The 26,354-nt window shown below is 53.4% G+C and overlaps 13 protein-coding genes across 13 annotated transcripts; 5 read left to right on the forward strand and 8 right to left on the reverse strand.

The window, feature by feature from the left end:
- Positions 1 to 804: 804 nt before the first annotated feature.
- Positions 805 to 2,682, forward strand: M409DRAFT_58019 (uncharacterized protein; the record flags this gene model as incomplete). The annotated part of the gene is made up of 3 exons (XM_033813797.1): positions 805 to 1,029; positions 1,086 to 1,909; positions 1,962 to 2,682. The coding sequence occupies 3 exons, from the start codon at positions 805 to 807 to the stop codon at positions 2,680 to 2,682; spliced, it is 1,770 nt and encodes a 589-aa protein (XP_033663484.1).
- Positions 2,683 to 3,101: 419 nt separating this feature from the next.
- On the forward strand, positions 3,102 to 4,496 carry M409DRAFT_68915 (uncharacterized protein; the record flags this gene model as incomplete). Its single annotated transcript, XM_033818044.1, has 1 exon — positions 3,102 to 4,496. The coding sequence occupies one exon, from the start codon at positions 3,102 to 3,104 to the stop codon at positions 4,494 to 4,496; it is 1,395 nt and encodes a 464-aa protein (XP_033663485.1).
- Positions 4,497 to 5,063: 567 nt separating this feature from the next.
- Positions 5,064 to 6,034, forward strand: M409DRAFT_26839 (uncharacterized protein; the record flags this gene model as incomplete). Its single annotated transcript, XM_033808297.1, has 3 exons — positions 5,064 to 5,114; positions 5,173 to 5,187; positions 5,243 to 6,034. The coding sequence occupies 3 exons, from the start codon at positions 5,064 to 5,066 to the stop codon at positions 6,032 to 6,034; spliced, it is 858 nt and encodes a 285-aa protein (XP_033663486.1).
- A 97-nt stretch (positions 6,035 to 6,131) lies between these two features.
- On the reverse strand, positions 6,132 to 7,077 carry M409DRAFT_68917 (uncharacterized protein; the record flags this gene model as incomplete). Its single annotated transcript, XM_033818045.1, has 3 exons — positions 6,132 to 6,566; positions 6,666 to 6,826; positions 6,924 to 7,077. The coding sequence occupies 3 exons, from the start codon at positions 7,075 to 7,077 to the stop codon at positions 6,132 to 6,134; spliced, it is 750 nt and encodes a 249-aa protein (XP_033663487.1).
- Positions 7,078 to 7,472: 395 nt separating this feature from the next.
- Positions 7,473 to 9,050, reverse strand: M409DRAFT_68918 (uncharacterized protein; the record flags this gene model as incomplete). The annotated part of the gene is made up of 2 exons (XM_033818046.1): positions 7,473 to 8,018; positions 8,073 to 9,050. 2 exons carry the CDS (start codon positions 9,048 to 9,050, stop codon positions 7,473 to 7,475), a joined length of 1,524 nt encoding a protein of 507 aa, XP_033663488.1.
- Positions 9,051 to 9,571: 521 nt separating this feature from the next.
- M409DRAFT_26842 (uncharacterized protein) lies at positions 9,572 to 11,445 on the forward strand (the record flags this gene model as incomplete). Its single annotated transcript, XM_033808298.1, has 2 exons — positions 9,572 to 9,933; positions 9,996 to 11,445. The coding sequence occupies 2 exons, from the start codon at positions 9,572 to 9,574 to the stop codon at positions 11,443 to 11,445; spliced, it is 1,812 nt and encodes a 603-aa protein (XP_033663489.1).
- A 130-nt stretch (positions 11,446 to 11,575) lies between these two features.
- Positions 11,576 to 12,373, reverse strand: M409DRAFT_26843 (uncharacterized protein; the record flags this gene model as incomplete). Its single annotated transcript, XM_033808299.1, has 1 exon — positions 11,576 to 12,373. One exon carries the CDS (start codon positions 12,371 to 12,373, stop codon positions 11,576 to 11,578), a length of 798 nt encoding a protein of 265 aa, XP_033663490.1.
- Positions 12,374 to 13,251: 878 nt separating this feature from the next.
- On the reverse strand, positions 13,252 to 14,001 carry M409DRAFT_68921 (uncharacterized protein; the record flags this gene model as incomplete). Its single annotated transcript, XM_033818047.1, has 1 exon — positions 13,252 to 14,001. One exon carries the CDS (start codon positions 13,999 to 14,001, stop codon positions 13,252 to 13,254), a length of 750 nt encoding a protein of 249 aa, XP_033663491.1.
- A 454-nt stretch (positions 14,002 to 14,455) lies between these two features.
- M409DRAFT_68922 (uncharacterized protein) lies at positions 14,456 to 17,604 on the reverse strand (the record flags this gene model as incomplete). The annotated part of the gene is made up of 2 exons (XM_033818048.1): positions 14,456 to 14,635; positions 14,692 to 17,604. 2 exons carry the CDS (start codon positions 17,602 to 17,604, stop codon positions 14,456 to 14,458), a joined length of 3,093 nt encoding a protein of 1,030 aa, XP_033663492.1.
- Positions 17,605 to 18,471: 867 nt separating this feature from the next.
- On the reverse strand, positions 18,472 to 20,535 carry M409DRAFT_58027 (uncharacterized protein; the record flags this gene model as incomplete). Its single annotated transcript, XM_033813798.1, has 1 exon — positions 18,472 to 20,535. One exon carries the CDS (start codon positions 20,533 to 20,535, stop codon positions 18,472 to 18,474), a length of 2,064 nt encoding a protein of 687 aa, XP_033663493.1.
- A 633-nt stretch (positions 20,536 to 21,168) lies between these two features.
- M409DRAFT_68923 (glycoside hydrolase family 13 protein) lies at positions 21,169 to 23,100 on the reverse strand (the record flags this gene model as incomplete). Its single annotated transcript, XM_033818049.1, has 1 exon — positions 21,169 to 23,100. One exon carries the CDS (start codon positions 23,098 to 23,100, stop codon positions 21,169 to 21,171), a length of 1,932 nt encoding a protein of 643 aa, XP_033663494.1.
- A 1,015-nt stretch (positions 23,101 to 24,115) lies between these two features.
- Positions 24,116 to 24,859, forward strand: M409DRAFT_68924 (uncharacterized protein; the record flags this gene model as incomplete). Its single annotated transcript, XM_033818050.1, has 2 exons — positions 24,116 to 24,628; positions 24,689 to 24,859. 2 exons carry the CDS (start codon positions 24,116 to 24,118, stop codon positions 24,857 to 24,859), a joined length of 684 nt encoding a protein of 227 aa, XP_033663495.1.
- Positions 24,860 to 25,369: 510 nt separating this feature from the next.
- On the reverse strand, positions 25,370 to 26,154 carry M409DRAFT_26849 (uncharacterized protein; the record flags this gene model as incomplete). The annotated part of the gene is made up of 4 exons (XM_033808300.1): positions 25,370 to 25,487; positions 25,536 to 25,844; positions 25,908 to 26,034; positions 26,094 to 26,154. The coding sequence occupies 4 exons, from the start codon at positions 26,152 to 26,154 to the stop codon at positions 25,370 to 25,372; spliced, it is 615 nt and encodes a 204-aa protein (XP_033663496.1).
- Between the last annotated feature and the right edge of the window lie 200 nt (positions 26,155 to 26,354).

The raw sequence follows: 26,354 nt of genomic DNA on the forward strand, positions 1-26,354 counted from the left end.
GAGCGATAGAGTACTCTCTCTCTTACCTCGTAGAGCGTAGAGTAATACGCTTCTTTTTTATTATATAGGAACGATATTATAGTTTATATAATAGCGTTTAACTTACTATTTAATTTTACTATTTAGTTTACGATTATACCTAAACCTCTATTTTAAGATTATCTTAGTAGTCTACCGACTCTCTCCCTTTAACGAGCTCTAACTAAGGACTTAAGCTTAGTACCCGTACTAAGTAAGATTCTAGGATTAACGAACCGATCCTAATATTAATATTTAAGAGATACTACTTCTTATAAAAAAAAGGAAGTAAGTAGTAGAGGCTATATAAGATATAAGAAAGCGAAGTAGTTATTAGCCGTAGAGGAGGAAGGTAGTAGTATAACGTTCTAACTATAAAAAGTTCTTTAGAAAGTCTTTTTAAAATTATAAATATCTTATCTTTCTATTACTATACTTACTATTAAATCTATTTAAAAATAGATAAGAAAGTCTCTAGCTACTGTACCTACTATCCTCTTATATATATTCTATTTTTGGACATTAAGTAAACAGCAAAAGAAGATTGTCTAAACAGGCCACCGCCATTTCCCTACTTCTCCTTTAGCGCCGCAACCGTGTTCCGATTTGATGAAGCTGATCACTTTCCTATTCAGAGGTTGGAGCTACAAGGTCGTGCTGCAAGCCACCGCGCCCCTCCGTCTTTGACATGAAGTTCGCGGTATCATGTTCCAGCACGATCCGGCAGTCTGAAATCTCCAAAAGCCTCTCATTTGCTGTGTGAGGCTACAGTCTTGGAGATTCATCATGTCTGCCACCATGGACGAAAAGGCTCAAGACGTCCCAGCGAGCATCGCGAAAGACACCGCCGATGCCAAATATGATGAGAACGTTGACAACTCCCAAGACAATCTCGTCTACGACAATGCTGAAGAGGAGCCTGAGTTACACGCCCGGACTATCGTTGCGTGCATGGCCATGTTCCTCCTCAACTTGGTTCAGGTCTTCGCATTGCAAGGCCCTCCAGCAGTGGTGAGTCCAGCTGCCCGCAGTCGAAAAAGCCATATACCTGACACCAAAATCGACAGCTGTCCTATATAGGCGCAAGTCTCGATGCTAGCGAGAGACAGACCTGGATAACCAACTCTCTGTCACTTGTGCAAGCCGTTTTAGGACCAATAATCGCTTCTGCATCCGACACCTTCCAAGCGAGAAAGATCATCTTGGTCTCCACCTGCACTATCTCCTTCATCGGCTGCGCCATCGCTCCAGGCGCTCAGTCGATCGCCAGACTAATCGCCGCGCAAACCCTCATAGGTTTCGGCTTCGCTGCAGTGCCTCTGGCATACTGCGTGCCCAGCGAGATCCTCCCTCGGAAATGGAGACCGGCAGTCCAAGGTGTGATGAATATTGCTGCTTCAATAGGAGCGATTTCTGGACCGCTTATTATTGGAGCACTCACGCGCTCGGATCTGGTCAATGGCTGGCGAGATTTCTACTGGGTACAGTTTGCGCTTTGGGGATTGACTGCGCTGGGATTGTTGTTTGGTTACAGACCTCCGAAGAGACACACGAGATATGACCACTTGAGCTTGTGGCAGAAGATCGGACAGCTCGATCTTATTGGATTCTCTTTGCTGACTACTGGGTTGGCCTTGTTCCTGACGGGAATGAACTTGGGCGGAGAGCAGTATCCTTGGAGCAATGCACGAGTTCTGGCGACTCTCATTATTGGGATCGCACTTCTCGTTGGATTCGGACTCTACGAGTGGAAGGGTACAGCAACAGGGATTCTCCACCACGAGCTCTTCCGCAACGAGGAAGGGCATGGCCGAGCATTTGCCCTCTGTGTCATGCTCATCTTCATCGAGGGGATTTTGCTATTCGCCGTTGTCATCTTCTACCCGATCCTGTGAGTTCAATGACCCGACTTGTTGATTCTTCATCTGCTGACTTTCACGCAGTACTGTGAACCTCTTCGAGACGGATCCATTCCTCCAAGTTGCTCGAGCGCAGCCATTTTGGGTCGCAAACCTTTTCGTCACGGGGCTCTACGGGTACTGGAGTACACGACTTCGATCTCTTCGTGCACCACTGGCAGTGGGCTTCCTGCTCCTGACAGCAGGAGCCGTGGGCTTGGCCACAGTCCAACCAAGTGACTCGACCAGTGCAATTGTGTTCGACGGACTCGCTGGCATTGGCTTCGGATCTCCATTGGTCTTGATCGTAGCAGCAGTGCAGCTCGCTGTGCCTCACCATCTGATCGCCACTGCAACTGCAGTCACAACATCTGCCCGAGCAGTAGCAGCGACCATCTTCACAGCGAGCTATTTTGCAGCCTACAGCGATCGAGCCGCAAGATTCGTGCCTCAAGATGTTGCTCCCGCAGCACTTGGAGCCGGACTACCGAGCAGTTCACTGATGCCCTTCGTAGCCGGGCTTTCAGCGCACAATCAGACAGCCTTGTCCTCGATTCCAGGTGTCACTCCCGCGATCATCAGCGCCGGAACAGCAGCTTTGAAACAAGCAATGGCGGGTTCGATTCGCGTGGTGTACATCATTGCAGCTCCTTTTGGGGCCGTCGCTGTCATTGCTTGCTTCTTTCTGGGAGACCTGAGCAAAGTCATGAACTACAGGGTCGATGCGCCTGTTGAGAGGTTGCGTGCGAAGCATGAAAGACAGTGATTTCGGTAGTGAGTGCGTCTTATCATTAGGAAGTATATGTCTTCTCCTATTTTTCTGCCTTAGGCCTCAAGTAATGCCTGCCGACATCGGCTCCCAAGCCGGGCCGAAGTCCATCAAACCTTCGTCAAATTTTTGATTAAAGCAAGAGCTTGAGCTGTTGCGATGGGTCACGGATTCCGTTGAGCGAAGAAAAATCGTGCCATCGCCATTGATGTCTATCATGCTTCACTCTTATACCAGCGCATCTCTACTCCATCACCTCGACGTCCCATAACACCATCATGGGCGTAAGGCACGAACATGACACTCTCCAAAAATCTGCCGACAACGAGATCCAGCCATCATGGCAAAAAGAAAGCCACGCACGAGAAGACCCCGAAAACGTCTTCAACGACGATGACATCCCCGATCCCCAGCGAATGCGCAAGGTCTATCGAAAACTGGACCTTCGCATCATTCCTCCCTTCTGGCTCCTCTACTTCCTCTGCTCGGCGGTGCGCTCAAACGTCGGCCTCGCGCAGACGATGAACACATCCTCCGGACATGATCTAGAATCGTACCTGGGGATCTCTGCGCACCAGGTTTCGACGGGTCTGGCGCTTTTTTATGTGACTTATGTTGTGCTTGAGGTGCCTTCCAATCTGGCTATGAGTAAACTCTCGCCATCCGTCTGGCTGGCGAGGATTGTGATTAGTGTGGGTGTGATTGGGACGGCGATGGTGGCGATGAAAAATGCGGCTGGGTATTATGTGTTGAGGCTGTTGCTCGGTGCGGTGGAGGCGGGGATGTGGCCTGGGATGTCGTTGTTTTTGACGCTGTTCTATCCGCCCAGACGGATGGCGAAGAGGGTCGGGTGGTATTTTACTGCTTCGCAGGTCTCGGCGGCTGTGGTTGGGCTTGTGAGTGCGGGTTTTCAGGAGATGGATGGGATTGATGGGCTGGTGGGCTTTCAGTGGATGTTCCTGATTTGGGGGTTGGTGACGCTGGTTCTGGGCTTTGTGTTGATCTGGTGGTTGCCAGATCGACCTCTCGCTCCAGGAGAGGAGAGGAGGATTGGCTGGTGGAATCGATTCCTTCCAGCGCCGAAGCCTGCATTGAACGGCGAGGATGCCATCCTGCACTATCGTGACCTGAAGTCAGCATACCACAACACGAACTGGACCATTCGCGACCTTGGCAGAGTCCTTCTGGACTGGAGATTCTGGCCACTCCTGATCATGTACTTTGGCGTGGTGGGCGTCGGCAACGGTGTTCAAAGCTACGGGACCGTCATTCTCAAAGCCATCAACCCATCGTTCAGCGGTGTCGAGCTGAGTCTACTCTACGCACCTATCTGGATCTGTGATTTGATCGGAATTGTCACTGTCACGCCCATCAGTGACTACTTCCACAAACAACGAGCTCTCTTCTTCAGCATCCCGACCCTCCTCCAAATCACCGGCCTGCTCATTTCGACATACGCAGGAGATTCGAGCTCAGCAAAGTGGGGACGTTACGTCGGACTTCTGATCGTGGGCTTTGGACTAGGCCCTACCGTTCCCATCACGATGACCTGGACCGCCGAAATTTTCCAGCCTCGTCACGGAGAGATCGGTGTCGCAGCAGCGTCTGCGCTTGTCTCTGGTTTGGGGAACCTGGGAAGTGTGGTAACGAACTACGCCCTCTTCTCTGGTTGGCCAGAGGATGCGAAGAGGCATCCAGTGTATGTCGGCAGCAACTGGGTCATGATCGGCATTCTGTTTGCCAGTATTTCCGCGAGCATTGCCATGACTCTGTTGCTGAAAGTCACGGGGAATCGAGCGAATGGGCAATGAAATAAATCAACCCTTGGTAGGGCAGACCGATATCAAGGCACGAGAAAGGCTACACGCCGCGCAACCTTAATGGTCAGAGATATGCCTTGCTCTGTTCAAATTTGCTTCTCTCATAACTTGCTCGACAGCAACTGCATCACCACGGCCCCGATGCGTCTGAACAGCTTCGACGCATGTATCATGCCAACTCAATCCAGTCGGGTTCCATCAGTCCCGACTCCGTCCACACGACGAACGTGCTTGCAGTTCTCGCACTCGTATCAGAGCAATTGGCCCAAAAACATCTGAAAGAAGACAAGAAAATGCCAATGGCTGAATAAGACATGGCGCTCATCAAGGATATCCCCAACCTTTGGAGCTACTCCACCTTTGCCGGGGGGATGCAGCTTTGCATGACGGTGGAGGGGAATGCGCAGAAAATTAGCACACTCAGCAGGATTTCTAATCGCATCGCAGGTGGGAGGGCTCAACATATTACTTATAAAGAGAGCTCTCAGCTGCGTCAATCTGTCTGGACATCTTCATCAAGATATTCTTATCTTTTGACAAGTCAGAGATTGTTTCGAGATGGCTACTGAGACTACGTTTGGGTTGGATTTGGTGAATAAGGCGCCGGAGGTGAGTTGATCTCATATGCCCTGCCGACGAGTAAGCACAAGACTGATCATCTTGATAGGGGACGAAACTATGGGTCAGTCACATTCATCAAAATCCAATACTGCTCCAAACTCACGCACCTCTTCCAGCTGCTCCACTGCGGCAACATCGAGGCAGACGAAGGCTGGTTCATGCGCGGCGGCGGCACAACCACGGCCTCCAACCCGAAGAACATCGCCACCCGCCGCAAAGGCGTCATCATCTCCGTGCTAATCGAACATCCAACCGAAGGCCTGATCCTCTTCGAAACAGGCGGCGGCGACAACTACCCGGAAGTCTGGGGTGCCCCCTTGAACGACATCTTCGCCCGAGTCGAATACACGCCGGACCAAGAACTCCCCGCGCAGATCAAGAAGACCGGGCATGATATCAAAGACGTCAAAGCCGTCATCATGGGCCACATGCACCTGGACCACGCGGGCGGGTTGGAGAATTTCAGAGGGACGGATGTACCGATCTGGATCCACGAAAAGGAGCTCAAACACGCCTTTTTCAGCGTTGCGACGAAGACAGACATTGGCGTCTACCTCCCCAAAGACCTCGACTTCACCCTCAACTTCCGCGCGTGGTTCGGACCTTTCCTCGAAATCGCACCGGGAATCAATCTGCGGCACTCGCCGGGCCACACACCCGGGTTGGCGATCATGCAGGTGAATTTGAGGCAGAGCGGGACGTGGATCTTCACCACGGATCAGTATCACGTGGTGGAGAACTGGGAGAGTGGCGTTCCGCAGGGGTGGTTGGCGAGGGACCATGATGATTGGGTGGCGAGTGATCAGATGATTAAGAGTTTGCAGAAGAGGACGAATGGGAAGATGGTGTTTGGGCATTGTGCCGAGACGTTTTTTAAGTACGAGTTGGCGCCGTTTGCTTATACTTGAATGAGGCTGGCGAACATCGTATGGGGATGGTGCTGGGCATGTCTTAATTTGGGGTTTCTATATCTATGGCTCTAATCAGCCTGCCACTAAGGCAAATTTATCCCTCTTTCGCCTTCTGCTGCTGTTGTACTCGTATCCAAATCTGATAGCCAGCAACTGTCGTCGAAATTGTACTCGCTATGCCAACCACGAGCGGTCCAACAGGAATCCAATTCACCGCCGCGCCAGGGATGAAGATATCGCAGCTATCAATAACCAGTTGCTGATAGACCTTGGCCAGACCCGGGCTTGAGGGCTTGGAGGACTTCTCCTTGGCCCCTGCTGCCTTCGAGTCCTTCACCTTGACATGTCCGTTCGTTTTCTCGTCCTTATCAGCATCGTCCGCAGCCTTCTCAGACACGGGTGCTTTGTGTAGCATGAAGTCGTATATCGAGACCAGGATCGAAGAAACCAACGCAAAGAACCAACACCGATTCGCCTCCATCTGCACCTTCGGGCCCCATTCGAAAGTCGTAACACGCAATGCATTGCTCTGTCATCACCAACAACACACATCAGCCAATAATCTCACACTCATGTCCTCCTTTTCTCCCCACGCTCTATTTGGCGTTTTGAGGGTGGTTTGACTTACTATCGTAAACATCTCCAGGAAGAAATAGAGTCCAAGGAATGACCACTTGGTAACCTCGACCGCCGTCCTCGAAGGCGTGCTTTGTTGTTGGGTGCTGTGGAAGGCGGCCAAGGCGTTACTCCAGCAAGGATGCCATTTTAGGAGGCGGAAGTATCTCCTTCCTGCTTACGCACAACATTAACATTAACATCAATCTTCACCTCCAGTCCATCCCTACTCCATCTCAAAAGTGAGAGACAACGGGATTTGGAGACATACCCAAAGCAAACTGCGCCCTCAGCTTAACCCACAGCGCGAGATCCTCCGGCGTGGTGGACAGGCCGACAAGAATGGTGCAGAGGGATTGGAAGAGGCGGAGGGATTTTTCGAGACCGGGGGTGGTATCGGTGAAAGTGACTATGGACTGGAGCATGATGGCTTCGATGAAGGGTGGTAAGAAATTACTTCTGACGAGGGCTGGTCATTGGTGAGTTGTCATTGTTGTTTGATGAGGTTTACGTGGTGATGTCGTGAGGAAGCTTGCAGGATTCGAGATGGGTGAAACCGACGGTAGGCGGACGAGGATCAGAGACCCACATGGCAGCGACAACGACATTCAGATCTCTAGACGCAAGAGTCGGCGGATGAAAATGGCAGAGTCGCCGCCGAGATTGAAGATGCCACGTTCGCGCCAGATTCTCCGCAATTCGCCGGCCATTGCAACCACAGATTGAGAGATTTGATTGACAAGTCATCAAAATTTGACGACAATTTGACCGGCTAGATCATTCATTCACTTCATAAAACATCCTCGAACACCCTCTCTATCTAATACGAATACCGGAAATTCGGATTCTCAAAATCAGTCCGATCCTCAATCTCCCCAGTAGCCGGCTGAGGAGGACCATACAGCGCATCCCGCTTCTTGTTCCTGGCGACGAGCAGAGCCCGCAAGGCAAATGATACGACGACCTGGCCGGCGACGCAGGCGAGAGAGACCGCACAGCCGGTCGTGTACGTCGGCGCCTCCCTCTCCAAGAACGCATGCGGGCCAATGATATTTCCTGCGCAGTAGGCGAGGAAGACAAAGGCTGTCGAGGTAACACGTTTGGTGTAGCCCGCGACGTTGTTGGCTGGGAGCTGCAGGGCGATGACCAGACTGGCTACGAAGGAGCCCGCGATGTAGCAGCAGATGAGCAGGCCTTTGCTGTTCTCCTCGGTGTGTGGTAGCTTCCAGAGCAGGGATGTTGCGAGTAGGGTTGGGACGAGGTAGAGCGGCATGATGTAGGTTCGGCAGTTGTTGAGCTTGCCTGCTAGCCATGGGCCGCTGAAGACGAAGAAGACTTGCCATGCTCCCGTGGGGATTCCGTAAGCCTGGACGAAGGTCAGTAGGTGTTGTAGTAATGGACATGAGGGTTGTGGACTTACTGTTGTCAGCAAAGAATTGCCACCTGTGAGCCCCTTGATGATGAGCTTGGAGAAATTGGCCAACCCTCCATTGACTGTCTCATTCAGCAGCACGAACAAGAACAGCAACCACACTTGAGCATCCGTCAAAGCTTCCTTGACTTGGGACATCTTGATCGTCGGGTTGAAGATTCCCGTCTGATTCTGCTGCGAGCGAGCAATGAGCATGGCTTTCTCCTGTGGGGTGAATCTCTTCGCCGCCATGATGCTGTTGGGAAGAAAGAACAGCAGAAGGATGCCCCAGCAGACCGTGCAACCACCAGCCAGGATGAAGATCGCTCTCCAGATCTCGAAGCCCTTCGCCTGCCCGACGCCGTAGAAGAGGATGCCGCCCACAGATGCACCGACACCATTGAAGCAGTAGAAAGCTCCTGCTCGTACGGATTGTTCCTTGCGCTGATACCACTGCCCTACAATCATCATGAAGACTGGTGTGATCATGCTCTCGAAGCAGCCGAGGAGAAATCTACAAACGGCGAGGCCAGTGAAGTTTGAGCATGCCGCTGTGAGCATCAGGATAGCGCCCCAAACGATGATAGCGACCGACACCACAGTGCCCGTTGGCAGTTTCTGAGCGAGGTAGGAGGCCGGCCATTCTGCGACGAGGTATCCAAAGTAGAACAGCGACACGAGCCAGGAATACTCGTTTGAGTTCGTGCCCGTCGATGGGAAAAGATCGAAGACGGCCGCATATGACAGACTTTGCTTGTCGAGGTACTGCAACATGTACGTGCCGCACAGCAGTGGCATGAGAAGGAGGTCGACCCTTCGCACCAACTTCTTCATGCTTTCAGTATCGGCCAGCATCGCCTGCATGTCATCGTGGGTGATGTTGTGTTGTCGCAGGAAAATCTCGGCTTGGTCCAGTTCCTTGATCTCTCCTTCTTTCAAATCCATTGGATCCGCCACGGTCATGTCGGCAGACTTCTTCTCGTTCATCTTCTCCACGTCGTTAGACATCGTTCGTTGGACCTCCATGATGGCAAAAATGTTCGAGTTGTTGGAACTTCCAAAGGCCAACCTGGACCTTTATCAAGTCGAACAAGGTACTTATCCGCCATCTTTATCTATCCGACACTCTTAGTATTCCTCAACCGTCACCAATTATCAGTACGTGATTGTTTGGCCGAAGCAATGTCAATGTCTTGGGACTTTGGCCGGCGACACGCCTATCTTCAAGCTGGCCGTGGTGACCCCAGTCCATCTGCCGTGGTTGACTCGTCGTTCTCGGGATATTGGCTAGTTCAGACTGGGGTATTTTGTGGGCGAGCGAAAAGGAAAAAGACGAGAGCGACGGAGCGAGCGAACGATCCAGTTCTGCCGTCCAATCAGCCGAGGGAGCCAACGAGAGACTTTTCACAGATTCGCCGTACAAATCGTGCGAAGATTCCAAGATTTCTAGATACGACATCCCTTCACGTTTCTTGTTATCAACAAGGAGCCTGGTTGTTGTTGCAAGGATGGACAACAAGTTTGAAGGATTTCTGCCACCGGCGACGCCAAAACGCCATGTCTCCCGCTCGGCTTTCCTCTTGGCCCCCCTTCTCGCATTCCTGGCATTGTACAACTTCGTACCTCAGGCAAGGGAATCTGTCCAGGCATTTTTTACCCTCGAAAATTGGGCGGAGTCTGCTCCCAAAGTCACGCTGAAGCAAGGCACTTTGGTTGGAAAGTTGCTGGACGAAGCAAACCATCCGGTTCCGGTCGAGGCCTTCCTTGGAGTCCCATATGCCTTGCCACCGACTGGAGAGCGACGATTTGCGAGAGCTGTACCGGTACCGGACAGCAACGATACATTCCAAGCGAATGAATATTCGTTGAGGTGAGTGGAGAAGGTTGAGGATTTGCAAGTTGAAGTTCAATGTTGACGACGCGGGGTTGCAGATGCCCTGGCAAGCAACTGCTGAGAATTCCCGGAACACCATGGCTCGAGTCGAGTGAAGACTGCCTCACACTCAATGTCTTCAGATGGCGAGGCAGCTTCTCACACCGGACGAAGCACCCGGTTCTAGTCTATATCCATGGCGGCGCCTTCAACCGCGGATTCGCGGCTATGCACGACACGGCATCCATGCTTTCCTGGTCGGAGGAGCCTTTCGTTGCGGTTTCCTTCAACTATCGCATTGGAGCGCTGGGCTTCTTGAACAGTGAGTTGACTGCCAAGGAGGGCCTCCTCAATCTTGGCCTTCACGACCAGAAGCTGGTGCTCGAATGGGTCCAGCAGAACATCGAGGCATTCGGTGGTGATCCCAACGATGTCACGATTGCTGGTCTCAGCGCGGGTGCTCACTCGATCGGTCACCACATCATGGATGTCAACGAGGAGCGCACTTTGTTCCACAAGGCAGTCATCGAGTCTGGCGGCGCTTCATCCCGGGCTGTACACCCACCGGAGTCGAAGCTGCATAAGGTCCAGTTCGACAAGTTCGTAGCAGAGGTTGGATGCGCTGGAAAGCCAGAATCTGAGATCTTATCATGCCTGCGCGAGGCTTCTTCCGAGACCGTCACAGCTGCTCAGACCAAAGTATTCGACGAGTACAACCCTTCCGTGCGATGGGCCTGGCAGCCTGTTCTAGACGACGACATCATCTCTCGCCGACCCCTGGATGCCTGGAAGTCTGGCAAGTGGCACAAGGTCCCAATCATAACTGGCTTCAACCACAACGAGGGCACGATGTATGTCCCGAAGCAGATTAAGAGCTCCAGCGAGTTCACGGATTTCTTCTCGACCCTCCTGCCACAGCTTCACAAGGCAGATCTCAAGAAACTGAATGAGCTCTACCCTGATCCAGCAAAGAATTCTGCATCTCCTTACGTCGATGGCCGCAACCTCTCTGCACTTGGCATCGGCGAACAATACAAGCGGGTCGAGGCTGCATATGGCCACTATGCGTATGTTTGCCCTGTCCGCCAGACCGCCAACTTCGCGAGCGATGGTCAAGAATCTCCTGTCTATCTGTACCACTGGGCAACCAACAAGACAGTCATCGGCGGCGCAAACCACGGCGACCAGATCTGGTATGAGACGATGTCACCTTTGGTGCGAAATGTGTCTCCGACCCACGATGAGATTGCGAGATACTTCAATTCGTACGTTACTAGCTTTGTTGTCACTGGTGATCCGAACGGACTCAAAGGCCGAACTCGAAAAGCCGTGACACGTCCAACCTGGAGCAAGTTCGGCGCAGAGAGAAAGACGATGGTGTTTGGCCTGGGTAATGATGAAGCTGCGGGTGGCAGCAACAAGGGTGTGGCAGCTCAGTTCGTTGATGATGAGTGGGCCAAGGCAGAGTGCAACTTCTGGTGGGAGAAGTCTGAGACGTCAGAGGATTGAAATGCCGGAGGGCACGAACTTGCATAGAGACAGTAAGACCTGGATGCACAGGCAGCAACTCCAAGGAAACAACTATAAACACAGACAAGCAAATCATACTAATACAATCCCAGCACCCAGACAACCCCCCTCAACCCCCCATCTTCCTCCCCGTAAACACCACAAAATACGGATCATCCACAAAATCCCCCCAAAACACCACATTCTCCCTCACCGTCTTCGTCTCCCTCGCCCTCAAAATCTGCACCTCCCCGATCCCCACCATCTCCGGCACATCCCTATGCCCCATTAGACTCTCCTCCAAACTCGTCGCCTCAAACGCAAAAGGCTCGTCCCCACCAACCTCCACATGGCACTTGACACCCCCCGGGATCGGCTCCGTCAACCGCACCGCCGCGCCGTACTTCCTCGTCTGCAGCGACAGACTCCAAGGGTTCGCGAGTCGACACCCCACGACCTGTCCGCCGGGCTTGAGGTACGTCGCGATGTTGCGCCATATCCCCTCGTACGCCTCTAGCGTGCCCGCGTGGTGGAAGGGCCAGATCGCCAATACCACATCATAGCCACCCTTCGGCAGGGCTGGGATGATGACCTGCTCGTGCAGCGGCAGCGTGACGTCGCCCATGATCCACCGAATGACGTCCCTATCGGCTTTCGCCTCGATCTCCTCCCCAATCTCCATCATCGCCATGCTCACATCCACGAGATCGACCTGTCGTGCCCCGGCATCGATCGCTGTACGTGCGTGGTCCCCGCTGCCGCCCGCGAGGTCCAGCACCCGGGCATTAGTGCAGTCGCCCAAGGCGCGTTGGACCAGTTCGTACTCGAGGCGGGAGTGCGGGAGGGCGTGGCGGTGCGAGTAAGCGGAGGGGAAGTCGTTGTAGAGGGCTTGGGGTTGTTGCTCGGAGTAGGAGCCCATCATGGTCATTGTCTCGGAGTAGTTTCTGTTGTGGGATTTGGCGTGCGAGGTTGGGTATTTTCTGCTTCGATGGCGGTGGGGTTTGGAGGCGTGGCAGCCCATTCGAAGGATATGGCGAGATGTGTTCGCTCGAGGTGTTTTGATGGTCTTGGGAGCTTTACCCCCCTTTGCTATTTACTGTCCTTCCCATGTCTGCTATACTCTGCTAGGAGGCTCGAAGAGGTGTGCACAATACATTCGGATGCGGACTACCTGGTAGCCGATCATGCATTGGCTGGGATATCCAGGCAAGACGGGCTTGTTGTGTCGTGGGGCAGCCTTGTGGGCTTCCATTCGTAGCGAGAACGTGGTCCTGATGCTTGCACGCAATCCACGAAGCGTAGGGTCTCATGGGAAGATCAGCACGAGAGATACATGGTTATGCGCGCGGACACCGACCAGGTGAGTGAGGACAGGCAGCGGGAAGGCGACGGTTCCAAACGTCAGGCAGGCTAGAAAGAAGAGCTTCAACCACACTCTGGGTACCGAGAGAACGGGACTCGGCAGCTCATTACAGAACCCCAGAAAAGGTTGTTTTCGCGGCTGCATGGATCAGGCTGCTATACATTTAGAAGGATTGTTAACTCATTTCAACGTGTCGCTATGAATACGATCAATCAGAGAAGTGACTGGAGCCCCTTTTAACTGACCCCCTTTTTGCTACCTGATGCTTTCAACTGATCTGAACAGCCCGAACGACACTCTGTGCAAGTGCTGTGTTGTTGGCAACTAAAGCCATTGGCCAGTCATACCGATTTCCAAGATGCTCCCCTTTCTCAAACCCCGTCAAGTCTCTGGACCTCTCACTCTCGTCAAGATTCAAAGACGACCATGCCATGTCCTCCCCCTCAAGCCCTCTTCCCCTTCCCCTTCGCCACACCATCACCACCCCCAAACCTCCCCACCAAAAACGCAACCCCCGCCAAAGCCTCCCACGCCAAAACCGGATAAAAACACCCCCGTTCCCACAACCCCAACTGCGTCAAATAATTCCACTCCCCCAACGTAAAAGCCCAGCGATAAAAACTATACAACCCAGCCGTCCCCAAAACCCCACTCCCCACCCGATAAACCACACTCCGCTCCACCTCATGGACTTGAGCCGGCACCGCCGCCACTAGGATGGAATTGAGATTCCCCGCGATGGCCGCCATACCCAGCCCCATCCAATGCCACCCGGCGATTTTCCACACGCGCTCGCGCGGGCCGCCGTGGACCTGCGCGAAGAGGACCATGCCCGCGACATACACGAGCGTCAGCACCGTGCGGAGGCGTCTCACGAACGCCAGACCCTGCGTCGTGGCCCGATGTCGACTGCCCCAGAAGAGGCCCAGCTGTGCGAGTCCGAAGAGGGTTCCGGCGAGCAGGAAGAGGAAGTTGATGGTGCCGTGGCGGAGGGAGGTGACATTGTAGTGTTTGAGCTCGTGCACTTGGCGGTAGTTGATTCCCAGGTCCGTGAGGGACTCGATTAGGATGTTGTAGGTTGGTTGGGAGTGCGCGAAGCCTTGGATTGAGTAGTATTCGAAGATCGGCCAGGTGAGGGGGGCGGCTATGAGGAGGAGGGTGGGGAGGAGGGGAGTTCTTGTTTGGGGTGGCATTGTGTTTGCTTGGGATCGTTGATGTTCGTTTGGATGTGTCGGTGATGCGGTGGTGTTGTTGAGTCCAAGAAGTCCAGCAGATCTGTCAATAATCCAGTCCTTGGAGGCGAGAGAACACCGGCTGAGGAGTCGAAAGCCCGAACGTCCTCAATGCCAACCTCTCAGAGAGTCAGGCTATATAACCAGAGCAAAGCACCTCACTTCAACAAAAACGCCTGTCCTCTGCCCAATGCCAGAAAACGCGTGACGTCCCCTCACCTGTAGAAGCAAGAGGCTGGTAATAAACATATTCCTCCACTGTGACTGGCCCGAGGTACATGCAAACCTTAACCTTAAAAGCAATAAGAATTGAAGATCTTGCTGAATACGTACGGGGCCGAAAAACACAGTCTTTGGCACCAACGGTGTCTTTGTTGTTCGTGAATTGGAAGGGATAGATATTAACGAGGAGTATCTACACTGCACCAGCTCTGGCGTCTTCGCTTGATGTTGTCGGTGGGTATCCTGACGACTCGGGCACGGCAACATGAGCGATGACCTTCTTGCCGTTGGCTTTGTAGTGCAGAATGACGTCTCCGCCGCCTCTCCACAGATGCGTTCTTACGGACATGAGGGTCGTAGTTGGTGGGACGACCTGGGAAAGTCAGTAACACAATCAATCATAACAGCAGAATAATGGTTTTCACTCACCTGTCCCTGACACCACAACTCCAAATACTCCTCCGGCTTCATCCTCCCCTTCTCCTCCTCTTCCTTGCTCGGTGCGGGTTCAATTCGCTCAGCAATATACGCCAGGATCTTCCTCGCCCGTAGCATGCGGTTAGCATTCAACCGGTTGTTCCCATCGCTGGCGATACTGGGCAAGCCGCTGCCCTGTCCCGGCTCCAGGATGAAACTGATCTTAACAATGTCCTTCACTGGAAGCTGATTCCGGAGCAGTACTTCGCCCAGCCACATTGGTGCGGTTTTCTCGACGATGTCGGTCATCTCTCCAAGTGCGCCCACGGTCCCCTCGAAGAGATCTGCTACGCCGCCAGCTTCTGGTCGATCTTCTTGGATGAGGATGGTTGTGTTCGGAGGTGGTTTCAAGACAGGTGTGTCGGCTGGTAACGAAGGGGTGATGGCGGTGGGTATGTCGATGGTTGATGCGGGGACGGGCAACCCATTTTCGTGCGCCTGCTGATTCTGGATCTGCTGTTGAAGAGAGTCCTCATACGCAAAGCGAATCTTTTGAACAGTGCCAAGCAGGTTCTCATCAACAATTCGGCTGGTGCTGGTTCGACTCGATCGAGAGTCGCTTTCGTTTTCTCCCTTCTCTTCCACAATAGCCGGCTTATCATTTGTCTGCGTCCGTCCCATCTTCTTCATGCCGCTGAACATGTTCATACGGAACTTCTTTCCAAAGAGCCCCTCCTTACCGGGAGTTGTGCCATCTTTGGGTGCATTCTCGTTCAATGGTGTTGGCGGCTCCTGGCCTTCGTTCGGCGTTGTTGCGGGTTGTGAAGTGCCTGCAGGGGTCGTGAGTTCTGCGCTGGGTACTCTTGATGTCGAGAAGTAGTCTGCCGTTTTATCGGTAGATTGCCGGTGCGATTGCGAGGACAGCGTTGGCTCTAACGGTGCGCCCTCGTCTACAGTCGTCGGGATCTGAGCTCTAGTCAGCGCGGGCGATGCTGTCCCTCCTGGCGTGGCAAGGCCAATGTTGAACCCGGGGGTATTCGGCACTTTGGAAGTCCCGTTCGAGATGGCTCTTGGTGTTGTGGCTGTCGCTGAAGAGGTAGGATGCCACCCATTGGCCTGTGACTCGGGTATTTGTATGCTTGATGGTGCGTTGTCTCGCTGTAACCTTTGCTCTTCCCGAGTATTCAGCAACTGTCTTCGAAAGACATTGTCCCGTTTGATCTCCTCCGATATTAAATTATTGAATAGGTACCTCAACACCCACTTGCCAAGGTTGATGCGCTGATCTTCTCGAAACTCGACGCCGTCATCCAAATCCAGTTCGTCGGCATACATCTCGGCGTCGAAGCAAGTATTCTCTTCCAGTATTACCGCCACACTCCCCGTTCTCGTATCGACGGTGCACCAGTTTGCCACGCTTGCAGGTGTTGTGACCTCGTCTTTGACATCTTCCAAATGACGCTTTCCGAACGATCGGATCGGCACACACTTGAGCAAATCCCACATAACCACCTCGCCTGCGGTATCTAGCGTTAGTACTCGTTTCCTATCGTTGAGCATGACATGCTTGATAAGCCCATTCTGCCCTTCGACAGAGAAATCTGGGTGGCTGCGGACAGGTTGCATCGCAGCAATTTCTGGAGTTGTCGTATCGAGAGTTGCCCTTCTCGCGTTGGGAGAATTCGACTCTGCCTCGACCAAAGGCGTTGGGAAATAAGCTGTATTGCTCAATCGAAGAACATGCTTCAAAGGTATCTTTCGCTTGCCAGAAGCCAACTGTGGAGGTGGACTGGGCGTCATTTCTCGCTGGTTTGGCGGACTGGGATATCTTGCCCTGGCAGTAGCAGAGCTGAGTCTGTGAGTGTTGTAGTTCTCGGGAACTTCAATCTCGAGGTTGTCAGTGTTGACATCTAACCATCGATTAATACTTGGTCTGCTGGTCGCTGTCCAAATGCTGTCACCGGCAGTGACGACTTTGTGTACGCCCTCGTGTTCCTGGCAGACAGCTACCGACAAGCCTTCATCCAATTCGATGGTGTTCCGCGTGTCAGTCTTCGCGATGAGGCCATTCTTGTCACTGGAGTAGAAGATGGACAGATCAGGATCAGAAGACGCCAATGACCAGACGCTGGCATCGTGCATGGTCAAAGTGAACATGCAACGACCTGCTATTGTGCTCCACACCTTCACGGTGTGATCACTGCTGGCAGTCATGATCGTGGATCCGTCTTGGCTGACCAGTATGTCTCTGATGTTGTCCGTATGTCCGACCAGTTTCGTCACGCGCTTCCCTGTTCGGCAATCCCATACTCTCACTGTACTCTCAGGACCTCCGCTAGCGAGTAGCGAGTTGGTTGCTGCCAGCGCATAGACACTGCCCTTCTCTTTAGCAGACATGTTGGCAGCCTCATCAGCGTCGATGTCTATGCTCAATCTCTCCCCAGCACCACTCAGATCCCACACCTTGATCTTTCTATCGAGGCCACCACTGGCCACCCAGTCGCATGTCGAATACGGCACAGCAAGAGTCTTGACATAGTCGCTATGCAATCCCAGCGTCTGTGGGGGAAGGCCATCGCTTGCTGAGGGTCGCCAAAGCTTGACAGTGATATCTGAAGAGGCAGAAATCAGCGCCTGATTGGACTGAGCCAGCGCAATGTCGTTGATCCAGTGTGTATGCGCCTGGACTTGCTGTCGAAAGGTGGTCGCGGGGGAGGCTGGTAGCTTCGCACCGTGGGCAGGTGGCTTCGCATTCTCGAGGTCGAGGTTGACGTCCCAGGCGCATATGACACCGTCGCGGCCGCCAGAGTAGAGCAGTAAGTTGGTCTGATCGACGGCGAGACCGTTGACGCCTAGCCTGTGGCCGCCCGCAGCGTTGGCGAGAGGCAGGACATAGCTGATACGCTGTCGTGCCTTGCGAGCCATGAGCAGCTGCCAGGAAAGCCACCAAGGCTTAGAAGAATGTCCTGTGCCCCGCTCTCACGGCAGTGCGATATATGCTGTGTCGCTGGTCAATGGTGGGCGTGGATATTCGTATGATGGCTCCGTCTCTAGCCGACGCAGCTCAAGGCGCATTCATCGAAGGCGGCAGTGGGCGTGAGGAAGGATGCTGGCGGTGGTGGGCTCGTCGGTATGGCTGGGAGATGCAGAGGGCGTTCATGGCGGCACGGCGCATTGCGAGGCTATGCTCTTGCTGTTGCTGCTGCTGCTGCTGCTCGCTCCGTCTCCGTCCTTCCTTCGCTTAATGCTTGCATCGTAGCGTGCTGCCACGCGAGCCGGTACGTCATGCGAAAGGCTTGGCATGGAACTAGCGGGCCGGGAGAGCCCCTGAATCGGATGAACTTTCAACTCCATCTTCAGTAGTGTGCACATCGAAGATACCGTAGCATTGCAGTAAGGCCGTAGCAAATCATATGAGCATTCTCGATGACTATTGTTCACATGGGCTTTTTAGTCAATGGCGAAGTGAAGAAAGGTGAAACGTAAAAGCAGCTTTCATGTGATCAATCGTATTACCGCGCGAGTCTGAACTACCGCACTCCCGCACTACTTTCTGCATCTGTGTGCAGCGAAATCTCAGCAGCCGGTCTGCTGCTCAAAATACAAAACATTGCCTCCATGCAAGAGCCTTTGCAAACCAGGGGGTATCTTCCGCTCTTGCCAATCCGACAAAACGCCTCGCCAAGTGACCTCCTGTTGCTCCTCTCGCTATGCAGAATCATCAAAAACGCCGCGCTGATACAATCGTCCTGTTTCGTCCTTCCTTCTTTCCTTCTGATCTCTTCCTCCGCTTTAGTCCTCAATCGGACGCGTGTGGTCGACTTCGTCTCCGGTCAAGCGGATCTGGTACAGGCAGGTGTGATATGCGCCCCAGTTGCTGGTGACCTTGAGAACGACATTCGGAATCTCGAGTCCGATATCCCATGGGTTGGACGGGAAATAGAAGGACTGCAGGTAGTTGTGTCCGTGAATGTCGTATTCGCCCATCAAGGCGCACACCCACGCATTGCCGTTGTCGGCAGAGCTACTGCTTGGCGGGTCGCCGCAATCACCTGGCCAAATCTGGCTTCCCAGGTCTTGGATATTCTGCTTGACCTTGTTGGCCTGCTCTTCCGAATCCATCTTGACCCAGACCTCAAAGTTCCTAGGCGCCGCAGCGATATCACGAGTTCCGGTGGCCGGGATGTGCTCGATGATGAAGGCGTTGGGATAAACCTTGTAAGGCAAGCTCACGCCCATTTGCAGCTTGACCGTTGCATTCTCGGGCGAATCTGCACACCAGCAGTCGGTACTCTTATACCATTCGGTTAGGGCGGTCGACGTCGGGTGCACAGGCCTGTGCGGTCGCGCTATTCCCACAGTCCACCACATCCACCGGCCCAGCTGTTGCGCGAGTGATGGCTTGCGCCAAGTGGCTGAAGTGTACTTATGTTGCACGGCGGCTCCGTGGTCGTCGGAGAGGTAGTTGATCTGCCGCATGCGGGTATCCATGTTGACAACGAGGTTTGAGTAAGCCAGAGCCCTGATTTGGCCCTTCGCAAGATGGGTGGATTCGAACACGTCCTTGGCGACCTTCTGGGCCACCATTTTGGTTTCTTGTAGGATGACCGACTGAAGAGTGCGAAGCGTCTCGTTGAATGTCTGTTCCATTTCGTGGTTATTGCTTGCAAGTATGGCCTGGAACTGCTCGCTGGTGACGAGATGGTGCTTCGCGACGGCACCGCCTTCAAGCTCAGAATCGACGATTTTCTTCATGGTCGTGTGCATCTTGGCCTCATTCGTCGCGAGAAATCGGTCCCAGAGCGGCGCTGATGCTTTCGTGTCGTCCATTTTCTCGATGAGAGCCTGCCAAAAGGCCGGCGGAATGGTGGGCTTTCCGTCGTCGCCGTCACTGGCAACTGCGATGAAGTTCGGTAAAACTCGCTGTATCTCCGTGACACTCTCATTGAGCAAGCCCACCGTCTCGTTCAACGCATTGTGGCTGACCTGCAATTTCTTGAAATCATCTACAATTCCATAAAAGATCCTGTTTAGGATTTTCTGCTGCCCCGCATAGTCCGCCGGCACCAGATTGGTCTCTTTCCCGAGTGACATTGCTGTGTGATACACCCAGTGATCTCTTGCCAGTGACCACTCGTGGGTTGGCATCGGGACGACTGAGAAGATGGCTGCTGTTGATATCAAGTATGATATGCACGTGATCCAGGAGAAAGCAAGAAGGAACCAGAACAACTTCGTTCCGATGAACTGGCAGGCGGTGGCGATGAAGATTGCGAGCCAATGTGGCTCGGGAGTCGGAGGTGGTGGAGTTTGAGCCTCTTCTTCTGCCTGTGGCTGCCGTCGGCGTCGAGGATGAGGTTGAGGGGTAGGTTGAGGTGGAGACTGTCGAGTTTGAGGAGGTGACCGCCGCGGTGCCTGAAATTCTGGCTGTGCCGCTGGCTGCGGGTCTGGCTGTTGAGTTGACAATCCATTGCCATAACCAGTCGAGTCGACGCCAGTGGCTGGACGATGGCTGTCGGCAGAGTCTGGACGGTTGTTCTCCGCTGGCCTGGGGGCGGCCACGCCATTGACGGCGACGTCTTGGGGTTGGTCGGCTGCAGGTCTCGGGGTTGATCGTCGGACGGCCGATTTCTTCGGCTCTGGTCGCGGCGGTGGTGGCATTTCGCCTTCGTCGCGTGATTTCGCGAAGGCATCGTCAATGGCGGCTTGTGAGGTTGTGACTTGATTTGTGAGGGCGGCTTTGCCTCTCGAGCCGTATGCGTGAGATTGGCGGGTGTCGACCGCAGGGAGAGGAACAGGAGTGCGTGAAGATGCTCTCGTTACACGCGCAGGCGTATCCGCCTTTCGTGGCGGCATGGCGGCGGTGGTATGGTGTTTGTCTGTGGATGGAAGCTTGTCGAGTTGTCGAGGGTGTTTTGTGTGGATTCACTAGCGCCGGGAACTTCGGCGCGCTCTTCCCGCGCGGACGTTTCCTAGCCGACGCCGATCGCCGACTTCCCGCGCTGCGCAGATGTTGGAGGTGAATATAGGTGAATCCCCGGTTTGAATAGGAGCACTGTTAGATGGAGAGAGTTTGCAATGGGACGGCCAGTCTTGTATTCTTGGGGATGCCGGCTGCTTTCAGCGATTGCGTTCCAGTGAGTTTGCCTTTGTTTACCAGCAATGCGGCTCAGCGGATCGCTGCAGGGCTACCCTGGCGCGGAGAAAGCTCTCGTCTTTCTTTCAACTTCACCTCTTCGCCTCTCCACATTCCCTTGGCTTTGTCGCGTACCATGCCCTGCAAAGGCTTGACTGCAGAATAGGTGAGCGAGTGTTCCGGGAGATCGCTGCAACATGTAGGTTGTGTTCAGCAAATCCCCTTGCTTGCACGCAGGGCGCAGCGCAGGACGTATACTGGACGCACTGATCTATTGGCCGGAAATCTCAATGACAATGCATACAACCCATTCTATCAACATACTGTACACGCAAAACGCACATTCAACCCTGCTAATTACGCTTCGCCACCACGCCCTCCCTCGACCCAGGATACCGATCCTGCACCTCCCCAACATTCGCCGCCCCTTTGCTTGGATCCAACCCATCCCTTATCAAATACACCCTCCCCTCCCACGCCTGCAACAACTCCCTCGTCTTGGCCACATTGCTCGCCAGCAAATGATACGAATGGCCGAGCAAATGCCTCTGCAACGTATTCAGGGGTAGTTCATCATTCGAGAAATTGAGGATCACGAGCGCCATCTGTCCCGTCGTGGACATCTTGGTATATGTGAAAGTTCGGGGGTTGTCGTAGTCGTATAAAGCGAATGTGCCGAACATGAAGAGTTCGCGGTGGAGTTTGCGCATGGCGATGCGGGCGCGCCAGAAGTTCCAGATGCTGTCGGGGTCAAGTTGTTGGGCCTTGACGTTTAGCCAGCTGTAGTTCTCGTTGATCCGCATCCAGGTTGGGTTGCTGCCGGTGAAGCCGCCATTGGGCTCGTCGCTCCATTGCATTGGTGTGCGGGAGTTATCGCGGCCGACTTTGAAGACGCCTTTGATGGCGTTTTCGCGGGCGTTGGGGTCTTTACGGCGGTTCAAGTTGCAGTAGTCCTCGATGTAGATGAGGGCATCGGGGTCGCGGAACTCTGAGACTCCCCAGCTCTCTGGCATATTTACCATACCGATCTCCTGGCCCTGGTAGATGAATTCGGTTCCGGAGAGAGTTGTCTGCAGGAGGGCCAAAAGCTTGCCAGCTTTTCGCCAGTATTTCGGTTCTGGAGTTGCATAGCGGGCAATGCTGCGTGGCTGGTCATGGCATGAATCGAAGACAGTCCCCCAGGCATTGGTATCTGTGATGAGGTTCTGGACTTTCTGAATGGCACTCTTGAACTTGGGGAGCGTGAAGCTGGAATTCTTATCCATGAAGTTACAGACCTCGTGCTTGGCGAACTCATCCGGGTTATCGTTGTTGCCGAGCTTGACCATATCGAAGTCGAATACCATAGACAGTTCGTTTCTGTCGGGGATGACATATTTGAGAAGCTCGTCGTAGGGCGTTAGGGGCAGCTCGCCCACCAGCATGAGGTCTTTCCCATTGGTGTCCCTTGCCATCTTTGCACGAAGTTCCTGCAGCCATTCGTGCATCTTGGGTCCATTGATATAGTGCTTGCTACCGGGTTGCCATTTGCCAGCCACCGTGGGCTCAACATCCGGGTACTTCGGATCCTTGTGGAAGCGATTGGCCGTATCTACCCTGAAGCCGTCAACCCCACGATCTAACCAGAACTTAACAGCATCTTGGTATACTGCCTCTCGAACATCAGGGTTCTCCCAATTCAGATCGGGTTGAGAGCCGAGGAAGAGATGGATGAAGTATTGTTCGCGCTCCTCGGCGTACGTCCAAGCACTTCCACCAAACGCAGCTCGCCAGTTCGATGGCTCCTCGACTAGCTCGCCCTCGATCTCATTGCCTGGCCGCTTGTCGGCCCACATGTACCAGTCGGACTTCTCGTTGTCCTTCGACTTGCGACTCTCCAGGAACCAAGGGTGCTTGTCACTGGTATGGGTGATGACGAGGTCCAACAAGATCTTCATGCCACGCTTATGTATCTGATTGATAAGCTCCTCCATGTCTTCGATCGTACCGAATTGTTCATGGATCTCAGTATACGAGCTGATATCATAACCCCAATCATCCATCGGAGACTTGTAAGTTGGAGACAGCCAGATCACATCGACTCCGAGGTCTTTGAGATAGTCGAGCTTGGAGATTATTCCTTGGATGTCTCCAATACCATCGCCGTTGCTGTCCTTGAATGACATTGGCCAGACTTGGTACGCTACGACGCCCTTCCACCAAGGTCGCTTCTCCTCTTCGCCTTGCAGCTGTGGGTAAGGGAAGGGAATGAAGTCGGAATCTTCTGCATCAGAGAGAACCGTCATCTCTGAGTATCTCCTCTTCGTAGGCCTTGGTGGATTTGCGGAATTGGAAGCGGATGCCATGGTGAACTTAGTGTTTCTCGAATAGAAGTGGTGGACCGTAGGTACGATAGGAGTTTCGATTGCGTGGTAGGTGATATCGACGTTGGGGTTTGCAGTTGGTAGAAAGGGTAATGCTGAAGCGAGCACTGTGGGTATTAGCGGAGTAGGCATATATACGGTATAAATGTGTGCCTGCTGTCCACATGAAGCACCAAACAATAATGTACGCCGTGAGCATGGGCTATACGGATGACCATGAAAGTCCCATGGCATCCTGCAAACATACATTCCAATGGAGCATCAGCAGCACTTCGAACGTTTGCTGGTCGACATATCCACGTGAATGCTGCATAGCCTGGTTTCGCCCTACTAGTTTTTCCGAAATCTCCCGGATATCGCTACAAGAAGAAGCAAAATGCCACTTTCACTGTCTGCCTGAACGCTGTGGAATCCACTGGGATCATTCATTGAGGAATCGAGCAACAGGGCCACTCTCAACTTCGGGGAAGCGAATACAGGCATTGGCAGGAACACCGCGAGACATATCCCGAAGTCCAGCCAATCTTTCCGTCTATACGACCAGCCCATAGAGTTCGGACGCTTCTACAAAACCGTCGCAGGCTGACTACAATCCATATCAAATGGCTGTCCCCTCATGGGAGTCCTGCAGAGCAGACCAGACCTCAGTAATGAACTCTGAGTTAGCATTCGAACTATCCCGGATTGTTCAGTCTAGAGAGAGCCTTGTAAAGGAGGTTTGAAGATGTACATAAAGTGAGAGTGAAAGTCAAGTGAAGTTTTCTGCCAGCACTCAACGCGTGAAGTCGCGCCTCGCGCGTCGTTGCCCAGGTGACGACATCAAGCCAAACCTTAAATCTAGCCCACCCTTCCCACAACCCTGACATACATCTCACCAGACATTGGTCCAACAGCAGCACACATAACCGCACGACGACGACATCCTAATACCGCCAACATGTCTCCGAAACGCAAATCTACTGGTCCTCGCAGCGCTAGTCAAAGCCAGCAGTCTACCCTTTCTTTCGCCGGCAGGAATAGCAAAGTCACCAAAGCATCGTCGCCGCGGAATGCTAAAGGTTCCAAGAAGGATCCGGCATTGTTTGAGGATATTGCCAGTACAGATGTGAAGGCCGAAGCAGAGCCTGATCTTGAGGAGCCGACGACCGCGGATGTAGCAATCGAAGAGCAAGCCGAAGCCGAACTCGACCCTCTCGCAGCAGCAGACATCAAGACCGAAGACGTCCTAGGCGGTCGCGCAGAAGAGAGCGAAGCAGGTGCGGCAGGAGGCAGAGATGGCTCAGGCTGGATATCAGATGAAGCAGAGCGAGCACGCAAGATTCCCACGACGCAGATCAACAAGTACTGGAGAGCGAAGGAGCAAGAGCGGAAAGCACCGAGGGTACATCAGCAGGACTTAACTGTGTCGGAGAAGATCTTGAGGGAGTGGGATATGAGCAATCAATACGGGGTAAGCACACATACAGCTCGAGGCATGATGTTGTGCAGGTGCTAACGAGTTTGACTGCAGCCAGCGATAGGCATCGCTCGCCTGAAGCGGTGGAAGAGAGCAAACATGCTCGGACTGGAGCCTCCGATCGAGGTCCTCGCGGTCCTGCTTAAGGATATGGACGATGGGAGCGCAAAGTCGCAGAGAGCTTATGTGGACGAGTTAATGAGCTCGCGCTTTGTGGAGACTTGAATGTGCAAGTCGATACTGCTTTCTGTATTCTACGACTGGAAAGATGGCGTTCGGCGGCGTCGACGGGGCTACTGTATACCAAGAGGGAGGTTCTGGGTTGCTCATTCGGTGGATGGCTTGGACAATGCATTATTACTCGCTTCGCTGGAGGTTCATGAAGTACCCTTGCTGTTCACTACAATGAAAGTCACAAGACTCTTACTTCTAAATCCTTGCTCGGCGTCAGAATCTTTTCCACCTTTGTCGCCTAATCACAAAAACGGCCTTTGAAATGAGTGCGGTGCATCGAACGCTCATATATCGAATACAATACATACGTACATCACCATCTCTGGTAAAGTAGCGCTACAAATCTACTTTCCGCGCTACAGAAGCCTTGGGACGCCTGCAAATGCTCAATCGTTACACACTGCCTTGCATTGTGGCTTGCCTCTGATCAGAATTTTATCAGGGCCTGGCGATTCGATTGCTTTGGACTTCGTGCTCAAGGTTTGCCTCATGATGCCGCGATCATGAGGAGTTTGCCCCAGTGAAAGGGTCTGCGTTGCCGCTCAGTAGCAGCCCGATGATCAGTCCAAAAAGCCCAAGCACGGACGAGAAGATCTCAATCACGAGGACCTTGACGAATCTACCGAGTGTCAGTTATGTCCACGCTTGCCAGCTGTTCCCAACTCACAAGCTTGGATCTGCCGCATCAGCCAGAGCAGCGCTCGACCCGTTGATGCCCACACTGATGCCGCACACCAGATTGCATGCACCGACAAGTAGCCCAGACCAAAAGAGTGCGTATCCAGTAAAGTAGTTTCCGGCAGAGTATAAGCCCTCATCCGATACTGGCTCCATCTTGGCCGAGAAGACAATGCTCATAATGACGCCGTAGATAGCCACGACTTCGCAGAAGATGATGGAGATCAAGTTCTTCGTCCGGATTCGTGGTGCCTTGACACCTCCTCCAAGAATCGATGTGCCGGTGATGAAGATGCCCCTGTGTATCCACTCGACTCAGTATATGCCCTTGCCTGTTTCTGGCTCGTCTTTCGGTACTGACCATGCTGCTCCAACCACTGACAGTCCTATGCAAAGTCCGATTCCTGTTGATGCCCATGCGAAGGGTGATATCGATTCGAGGAACGCGCCGACGTTAAAGGCTTCGCCTTCGCCTTGGAAGAGCATGTCTGGGAGGCATCCATATTAGCAGCTTCCCCGTCTTGTCCCACTTCCATTCTTGGCATACATAAGCCGATGATGACCAGGGCAGTACCCGCGCCGGAGGCGCCATATGTCAGGCCGCTCATGGTTGTGTTGATGTGGTTGAGACACGAGTGAAGTGAACGTCAAGCTGCGCCTGCATGACATCTGAGAGCATCTGAGCTTCGCGACTTGGGCGGAAGCTCCCGCCGCTAGCTTACATAACGACTGCTGCGGCGGAGGGACAATGACTACCTCCACCTCACCACCACCACCCTTTCTCCTGCCACACCTCGACACGGCAAGC

The sequence above is a fragment of the Zasmidium cellare genome (genome assembly GCF_010093935.1).
Source record: "Zasmidium cellare ATCC 36951 unplaced genomic scaffold M409scaffold_34, whole genome shotgun sequence".
Classification (NCBI taxonomy): domain Eukaryota; kingdom Fungi; phylum Ascomycota; class Dothideomycetes; order Mycosphaerellales; family Mycosphaerellaceae; genus Zasmidium; species Zasmidium cellare.